At 43.7% G+C, this 9,635-nt stretch overlaps 1 protein-coding gene across 1 annotated transcript; it reads left to right on the top strand.

Moving 5' to 3' along the window:
- Positions 1-6: 6 nt before the first annotated feature.
- LOC111993095 (exocyst complex component SEC15A) lies at positions 7-2,435 on the top strand. Its single transcript, XM_024024955.2, has 2 exons — positions 7-136; positions 782-2,435. The coding sequence occupies exon 2, from the start codon at positions 786-788 to the stop codon at positions 2,433-2,435; it is 1,650 nt and encodes a 549-aa protein (XP_023880723.2). The 5' UTR covers positions 7-136; positions 782-785.
- The last annotated feature ends 7,200 nt before the right edge of the window (positions 2,436-9,635 follow it).

The raw sequence follows: 9,635 nt of genomic DNA, 5'->3' as shown, positions 1-9,635 counted from the left end.
ATAACAAGAAGAAGAAGAAGAAGAAGAAGAGGGGAAACATATTTTTCTTCTGCGGAGTATTTCATTTTCATTTCCTAGTTTCAGGGTTTTTTGTGGAGGACTTTTCAACGGTATAGACAGCTTTTGTTTCTGTCAAGTGAGTCCTTTTCACGACCAAAAACTTTTCCTTTTTGACTAAATGTATATGGGTTTTTTGTTCTGTTTTTTTTTTTTTTGTTTCTTTGATTTGCTTATTTAACCCATTGGGTAGATTTGTGTATTGTTGTTGATTGTTGATTTTAGCTATTGATATCTCTTTGTTATGATGCTTTTAATGATTGCCTATTATTGATTGATTTGTTGGGTATGATTATAAGCCCATTTTTGCTAATGCCATTCCAAGCAAAGTTTTCCCATTTTATTCAATTCCTTTCTCTTTTTGGTTTCTTTTACCGATATTGGAGAATATTTCCCTTTCTTGTGTTGGATCCTCATGGGGTTTGATATATCAAATCTGTGGATGGGTAGAATTTTTCTGTTTTGTGAATTTAGAATCTTATGAAATCTTATAGTGGGTTGCCATTTTCTGCTTATTGATGTTCATGTGTTTTGAGAAAAAACTCAAAAACACCATTTAAATATTTGCTGGAAATGAACTTTCTAAACTCTTTTAATGGTATATGTGAATGGTTTAGAATACCCATTTGAGTAAATGGAAAAAGGTATTGGGATGGGAAATATAAAATTTTGTGGGTATCTTTGATTTTGTTTGTAATAGTATTTATTTGTATGTTTTGATCAGAAAAATGGATGCTAAACCTAAGAGGAGGACTGCCACAGAAAATGGGGATACAGGAGATGACTTGGTCCTTGCAACTTTGATTGGGAATGGGGATGATGTGGGACCTCTTGTCAGGCATGCATTTGAGATGGGCCGGCCTGAAGTGCTCCTGCACCAGCTAAAGACAGTTGTGAAGAAGAAGGAAGTTGAAATCGAGGAGCTCTGCAAGACCCATTATGAGGAATTCATTCTTGCTGTTGATGAACTTCGCGGTGTGCTGGTTGATGCCGAAGAGCTGAAAGGTGAGCTCTCAAATGATAATTTCAAATTGCAAGAGGTTGGCAGTGCTCTTTTGATCAAACTTGAGGAGCTTCTTGAATCTTATTCAATCAAAAAGAATGTGACTGGAGCTATCAAAATGGCTAAGATCTGTATACAGTTGTTGGACCTTTGTGTCAAAAGTAACAATCATATTTCTGACGGCCAGTTTTACCCTGCATTAAAAACTGTGGATTTGATTGAAAAGAATTATTTGCAGAGTATCCCTGTCAAGACACTAAGAATGGTGATAGAGAAAAGAATTCCAGTGATAAAATTGCACATTGAAAAAAAAGTTACTAGTCAATTTAATGAATGGTTAGTTCACGTAAGGAGTTCGGCAAAGGATATTGGACAGACAGCAATAGGTCATGCTGCATCAGCTCGCCAGAGGGATGAAGAAATGCTGGAACGCCAGAGGAAGGCAGAGGAACAGAGTGTTTCTGGTTTAGGAGATTTTGCATATACGTTAGAGATTGAAGAAATTGATGAAGATTCTGTTTTGAAGTTTGATTTGACACCTCTGTATCGAGCATATCACATCCACTCTTGCCTGGGACTCCAAGGGCAGTTTCGTGACTATTACTACAAGAATCGATTCTTGCAGCTCAGTTCAGACTTGCAAATATCTACAGCACAACCTTTTATTGAATCTTATCAGACATTTTTGGCTCAAATTGCTGGTTACTTTATAGTGGAGGATCGGGTCCTGAGGACTGCTGGGGGGCTATTGTCAGCTGATCAGGTTGAGACTATGTGGGAAACTGCTTTAGCGAAAATGACATCAGTTTTAGAGGAACAGTTCTCTCATATGGATTCTGCAACCCACCTTCTGCTTGTGAAGGATTATGTCACTCTTCTTGGCTCTACTCTTAGACGATATGGTTATCAAGTGGGTCCACTTCTTGAGGTGCTTGACAAGAGCTGGGACAAATTCCATGCGCTTCTTTTGGATGAGTGTCGACAACAAATTGTTGACGTTATTGCAAATGACACTTACGAGCAGATGGTAATGAAAAGGGATACTGACTATGAGAATAATGTCTTGTCATTTGGTCTGCAGATATCAGACATAATGCCAGCTTTTCCATATATTGCACCATTCTCCTCCATGGTACCTGATGCATGTCGCATTGTCAGATCATTTGTTAAAGGGTCTGTTGATTACCTGTCTTCTCGAAACCTATATATATATATATATATTTTTTTTTTTTTTCTCACTCTTGTTTTTGTTGCCGTCTGTCTAATCTGTCACTTTAGTTTCGTTGCCATTTCTGTTTGTGTTTGTGTTTGCGTCTACCTTTATTTGTTTGTTTGTTTGTTGGCACAAAGGTTTTTTTCGAAGTGGGGTATTTGATATTGCCACGCCTTGTTTTGCTTCATCCAATCCAAGGGTGCTGCACAAATCGGCTTGTTTTGTGTTGTCATTCTCTCAGGTAATCTGAAGATTTATTAGCGGGTCTCATATTTAATGAAGCACATGTGCATTTAAGGATAATCATTATTAAACATTCTATGCTAAAAATATACATGGTTCATATTTGAGTATATATATAAGTATATTGTAAGAAAAAGTTAGATTTCTAAACTCGTTTGGAAGTTGCTCCAACATGATAATTGAAAAGATTATTTAGTATAGTTTTAGTCCCGTAACTTTCTTAATGAGTTATGTGGCTTGTTTAATTTAAATAAGAGTAAAGTTTGGCAAATCTATCATTGGATTAATTTTTTTTTTATCTTTCATGTTTGTAAAATTTCTAAAAAATCAAATGGACAAAACTTAGTTACAAAATTAGTTGTAACCTTAGGTTACAACCTTACTCAATATTTTTTATTTTATTATTAGAGGTGAATTTTGATAAATCCACTATTGGATTACATCTTCTTTTTATATCCTCTATACTTGTAAAATTTTTAGAAAATTAAATATCAATAGCTACATCATTAATAAATTGTTTAAATTGCAAGTTTTTGTACCTTAAACTTATGCATAAATATAAGTTTATAGATCATATAGTATATAATATTCAATTGACACAAAATTTGACATGTGTATTAAGAGTATAAAGAACATGCAATTCAACGATTAGATTTTCAAAATATGTAGTAATGTTTATTTTATTGAGTAATATTGTAGCCTTATACTACAACTAATTTTGTAGGTAAACTTTGTCCATATCAAATACCAATAGTTATGTTATTGTAGGGACTGGGTTTGAGCACTTCTATTATTGAGTGAGTAGACTCAAGCCCCGCTAGCCCAATACAATGAATTTGTAGAGAACGGGTATAAGAACTAGGCCCTAGCAAGCGGACAATGCCCATCGCAGTGTTTTCCACCGTTGAACGTCGACGAATCGAAACCATCCTTAAGAATCTGTCTTCGGCCCGGTCCAAGGAGCTTGTTAGTCGTCCTTCTTCCAAGGGGATCCATCCTCGCCTCTCAATATGTTTCTCCCCCTTTATATAGTCATCCTCCAACGATCTTTCTTCTCCACTTGTTGGTCATCCATGCCTTCCCCTGACAATCCATCCCATCAGCCACTTTACCAGACCTCTTGTGAGTCACAGTAATCGAGGAGGTGCTACCCAGGGGTCACTTTCTCATTAATGCGGTCAAAGTATTGGTTGTGCGCATTTAATATGGAGGTGACAATTCATCAAGGACTTGCTCCTCCACTATGCTTCCTCAGCTGGCACGTTATACTTGTCCCCTCTCTTTAGATGCCCTAGAAGGCTGCTTTGGGTGGCCTGCTACTTCCTAATTCCATAGTCTCGGTTTGCCGAGGACAGGGTCGTCCTCGGCAAGATTCCTGGACAATTTGAACTTTTGCACTTCGTTCTCGGGTGTTTCCTTCTCCTTGGCATGGGCCTTGGGCCTGATGTGAAGTGGGCCGGGGGGTACCAAATTCTCTGGCCCCACAATAGCCCCTCAAAATCCTGCTGTTTGGATCCTCGGATGGGGAGGAGGATTTTGATATCCTCGAGCCTTTATCGTGGTTTGTCCAGTCTGGTCCGAGGTCAGCATTTGGAGTCTTTTCACCTGTCTGATGCACGTTTCTGGCACTTCGATATGCAGCATGCACCCGCATTAAATTTTGGCGGCTTTATACTCCTCACGTTCAATGGTGTGATGGTGATCCAATGGTGGGGATTGTTCGCCATTATGGGCGGGAAGCCCTGCACAGTTATCTTTGGTAAGGGGGCACAGACCCATTTGCACCGATTCGTCTCTCTTCTCTCGCATTCAAGAGGTCTCATGTACACACCCTGAATCCGGTCAAGTCTTCAACTCAACTCGCGTCTCTTCACAGCCTAAAAAAGAGTGTTCCGAGCGCCATCCCCCATTTCTGTAAGTTTTCCTCTTTCCTTGTCTTGTGCTTTACCTTTCTGACTTTCTTTTCCCCTATCTCTCTCTTCCTTTCGCTCTTCCCTAAGTCTCTTAGCCGTTCTTCCAGATGGGTAGGTTTAAGAAGCTAGTTGAGTTTGAGGAGGTGATAGAGGAATTCATTGCCACTCATAGGATACCCAGTAATGTGAGGTTTGAGGTATTGCGAGGAAGGGGAGTGGTATATAAAAAGGAAAGTTGGTGAGGAAGTGATTCCTATAATCGCCTTCCTTGAAGGTGGTATGAGGATCTCTATGGGGCCAGTGATGAGGAACTACCTTAGGCACTTTTGATTAGCCCCTATCTAGTGCGCCACTAATGTGCTCAGGATCCTGGGCTGTGTGGACGCTTTGAACGAAAAGATGGGTCTGAGATTAACCCATCACGATGTGAATTGGTGCTACAACCTCCAGCACCTAAAGGGCAAGTCTTACTACATGAAGACGAGGGACGATAGAGTTAGACTCATCCAGTGTCTTCCCGAGTCCAGCAAGGGGTTGGATAAGGATTTTCTCATCATGTCGGCGGAGTGGCATGACGACCTTCACTGCTCAACTGTGGAGAGGGAGCCAGGTAGGGTACTTGGAATATGGGAGGGTTGATCTGTTAGGTTTTCATAGTTCGCACCGCTTGGTTGCTAACAAGAACTAACTTTTTCTGTTGCAAATCCACACGCCTTTGAGCAACACTTCCATTTGGTCAACAAAGGGGATTTAGAAGCTGTATTCAGGGTAGAGGTCTTTGTGAACGAGGCTGATGACCAAGTTAGGGCCGCCCACAAGATTCTCGGATACAAGTCGATCCAGAAGTCCTTCTCGGCTCTCAGATATGTGATCAGAGCCAAGGACCCAAGGCTTCGCCAAATCACCATGGTGGAACGGGGGTTCTCGTTTTCTGAAGGATCCTCTATCACAGAGGGTGTCTCATCGATAACCTCTTCCTCCTCCCATTAAGCCGCAAAGGTCGAAGGGGGAAGTTCAGAGAGGGAGGAAGAAGTAGTTGATCTGAGTACGTTCGAGGACAAATTTGGTACATTCGGCCCCGTCCATCTGCTTGAGGACCCCCCTAGTGACTTGGGTGACCCCTATTCATTCGAGGAAGACCTTCTGTCATTAAGGATTGGTACCCCAGCCGAGATGGGCTTCAAGAGACGACCCCAAACCAGCCTGTTCAACCTGCTTGAGGGCCAACCGGGAAAGGACACGCCAGAGAAGTCACAACCCGAACCTCCTTCTCCTCCTCCCAAGCTTCCTTCTTCCCTACCTAAGTCATTGCCCGCGCATTCCAAGTTGTCCTCCATTCCGCTGGCCTCAGACCCACGACTCGAGTCCATCAACCCGAAGAGGAAGAGACCTTCCAAGGGCAAAGACCCAGTGGACGAGGGGAGATCTCGTTCCTCCAAAGAGGAAGATGACACCTGCCAACCTTCCAAGCAACTGAGGATTGGCGGTCAGGACAAGGGAAAAGAGGTCATTCGGAAGCCCGAGCCCCAGGCATGGCTACCTGCCGCCATGCTTCATGGGAAGTCTTTGATGGATGACGCCACCCTCAGGAACTTTCAAGGGGGCGAGGGTACTTGCGTGGCCGACGCCCTAGAGAGGTCCTTGCTTCTCCCTGCTGACATGGTCGAGCTGGGGGGTTTGAAAAGGCAGGAAGTTGCCCTCAACCTCAAGAGGTATCTAGGCAGGGTAAGACTTTTGATACTTATGCCTTTGTTGGATTTAATTTCTTAGCTCCCAGCTTATGGTTTATTTGTTTTCATTAGTAGGCTGTCCAGGCTACTTTCAGATTGGAAGAGGAAGCCAATAGCCAGAGTAGAGCCCTGGACCAAGAGTGCGACAAATACCTAGAGGCTGCGAATACTCTTAAGAAGTTTGAGGCTAATCTTAGGAAGGCGATGGAGGACCTGGCGGAGATGACGAAGGCTAGGGACAGCGCGGCATCTGACTTAGCTGGGGCTAAAAAATAAGCTGAGGACCAGGCAAGGCGCTTGCAAGAGGTCGAGGGTTAGCTGCGGGTTGCCGAAGAGCACAATGCCGACTTGAAGAAGAAACTGGCTGAGGCAGAGTGGGCTAGAGGTGTTGCCGAGTACGCTAGGGACCAGGCCTTGAGGGCTAAAGACCTGGCCGAATTTACGAGGACGGATGCTGAGAGCTCCAAAGAACAAGCGAAGGAGAAGACCTTTGTTGAAGGAGTGGCTAAGACTGAGGCGAGTCTCAAGGCTCAAATGCTCGAGGTGTGTAGACGCTACTGTTCCGAGACTTGGAATGAGGCCCTCAACCAAGCTAGGGTTGAGGCCTCGTCTTAGCTTAGGAGGGCCGAGAAGGTGTATTATCTCCCTGCCATTCGCGCGGTTGCCTCCATTGACCCTGAAGTTGGCACGGCCTTTAAAGTAATGGACGAAGGCCCGGTCAGTGCCGCCGATGATCCAATGCCAACTGACAAACCTGCTAAGGAGACTGGGCACCAAGGGGTTTTAGGGAACGGGGAAACTAGTAACCCAGCGGCGCCCCAGGATATGGTGAGCCTCCCGTTGACCCTGAGGCCACCCCTACCGACGAGGAGTCCTCTGAAGTTGCACCTCCGAGCTAGGATCTCGTCGGCAGCCTCTTTGCCTTGATTTATCATTGTATATTTTGTTTTAGTTTAAAACACTATAAGGCTATTTTTAAGCTAAATGCATGGGTCTTCTTTTCTTTTTACTTGGTGTTTATTGTCATTGTGATGAGTCCAGCTACTTATATAACCTGTGCTTCAATTACAAGCTTCACAGTCTCAGAAACTCAGCATGCTTTTCATTCTAAATTGGCAACCGAAAAATGTAAAGCCCCTAGCAATAGTTCCCACCTGGACCTTGATCGATAATTGAACCACCTTAACACCACGGCCTATTTTTTCCAGATTGAATGCTGAGGGAACAACTCCACAATATTGGTTCCATGTCACGTGAATTAGTTAGTGTAAACAGTAAAAAATGCTTAGAAAAGCCATTAGTTGCTGATTGTGCTAAGTAGTTAGGTTCAATACGTCTCAGAACGCTTTAAGTAATGCTCATGGGCTTATGTTTGTTTGCTCCTTTGCTGAACGTAGCCAGTCCCTCCAGGGACCTGAGTCCGAGGACCATGCGAAACTTTGGCTCTGTCTGACACTTATGCTCTTTCGTGAGTAACTAGCTTCCTATAGGTTTGAGTCCGAGGACCATGCAAAACCTTGGTTCAGTCTAGTACCCAGGTATTTTTGGAGTGGTTAGTTTTCCTATAGGCTTAAGTCCAAGGACCATGCAAGACCTTGGTTCAGTCTAACACTTATGTTCTTCTGTGAGTAACTAGTTTTCCCATAGGTTTAAGTCCGAGGACCATGCAAGACCTTGGTTCAGTCTAGTACCCAGGTATTTTTGGAGTGGTTAGTTTTCCCATATGCTTGAGTCCGAGGACCATGCAAGACCTTGGTTCAGTCTAACGCTTATGTTCTTCTGTGAGTAACTAGTTTTCCCATAGGTTTGAGTCCGAGGATCATGCAAGACCTTGGTTCAGTCTAGCACCCAGGTATTTTTAGAGTGGTTAGTTTTTCCATAGGCTTGAGTCCGAGGACCATGCAAGACCTTGGTTCAGTCTAACGCTTATGTTCTTCTGTAAGTAACTAGTTTTCCCATAGGTTTGAGTCCGAGGACCATGCAAGACCTTGGTTTAGTCTAGTACCTAGGTATTTTTGGAGTGGTTAGTTTTTCCATAGGCTTGAGTCCAAGGACCATGCAAGACCTTGGTTCAGTTTAACGCTTATGTTCTTCTGTAAGTAACTAGTTTTTCTATAGGTTTGAGTCCGATGACCATGCAAGACCTTAGTTTAGTCTAGTACCCAGGTATTTTTGGAGTGGTTAGTTTTCCCATAGATTTAAGTCCGAGGACCATACAAGACCTTGGTTCAGTCTAGTACCCAGGTATTTTTGGAGTGGTTAGTTTTCCCATAGGCTTAAGTCTGAGGACTATGCAAGACCTTGGTTCAGTCTAACGCTTATGTTCTTCTGTCTAGAGTGAAGGAATTTGTCCTTAGTGTTGGGAAGTTTATTTTTAGCGTGACGACGGCCTTGACCTCGTTTCACTGAAAATTGATTGCTCCTCAGACTAGGCCCTTGGTCCCGCGCTACCCTGGATAGGGGTAGCTCGGATTTCTATCCTCATGTGGGGCAGTAGCCTTTCGTTCGCCCCAATTTTTCACCGTCTTTAATTACGAGGCGTCTTTTGACTGTTCGAGTTGTGCGCCTGACGCTTCGGTGTGCGAGGAGCGTCCTCATTAATATCCTCATGGATTAATGCGGATTCAGCGGTTGGTGGCCTCTTTGAAATTTGGTTAGGATTAATGTCGTTGATAATTCTTCCTTCAAATTCTGTGTGGAAAAATTCCCACCAACCCTCGCCCTCTATATAAGATCTCCTGGGGGAATCGTCCTTCCACACTTCACAAACCCTTTAATTAAAAAAGAAACATGATCCTTCAACCCTCTGATATCTCTGCCAGGATTGTGTATTAGAGCTTGGAGGAATGGGACAGCTCTAGATGAGGGCGAGGGCAAGCAAGCCAAAGGTCCTCCTCCCTCGATCGAGAGCCGTAGTGGTTGCAATTCGCGTTGTACTTCCAGTGTGGCAAGGCTTGGGCGACATCCTGATGGTATCATGTTCGACAGTTAGGAGGGAGGTCCATGAAGTACATAACACTTTTTTCTTGTACGCGTCCATGCTTGCCCTTCAAGCTGGTAGTGACCCGTGCCCAGCTCACCCGCCAATGGAGGTTTGCAAGATTACGTCACATTTGGTGCCCGGGTGTTGCCGCCTCCAACACCTAACTATCATGAGGCTGGGGGAGCATCAAGGGAACATCATGGGGTGGGGCGGGGCCGCTAGGCGCTTTTGCATCTGCTCCTCTCTTCTCGCCGGCGCCACCCACACTAGCTTAGGGGTTGTTGGTAGCTTTAAAACAAGCTTGCCTCAGCCCCCTTTTTTAGGGTTAGCTTTTGAACAGGCCCGTCTAGGCCTCTGTTTTTAGAGTTGGCTTTAAAATAAGCCTGTCTAAGCCTCTGTTTGTATAATGTACCTTTCTTTTTGTTTAATAAAAAGGCTACAATATTTATTTGCTTTTTCCTGTTGAATCTTTTATTTTTCTGCAATTATCATT

The sequence above is a fragment of the Quercus suber genome, unplaced genomic scaffold (assembly GCF_002906115.3).
Source record: "Quercus suber isolate HL8 unplaced genomic scaffold, Cork oak 2.0 scaffold_900, whole genome shotgun sequence".
NCBI classification, from domain to species: Eukaryota; Viridiplantae; Streptophyta; class Magnoliopsida; order Fagales; family Fagaceae; genus Quercus; species Quercus suber.
Note: the sequence above shows the minus strand (reverse complement) of the source record. Positions and strands in the feature narration are given on the sequence as shown.

Bases quoted from the DNA above. Each gene is read 5' to 3' on its own strand.
- LOC111993095 (XM_024024955.2), top strand. From the start codon at position 786: ATGGATGCTAAACCTAAGAGGAGGACTGCCACAGAAAATGGGGATACA.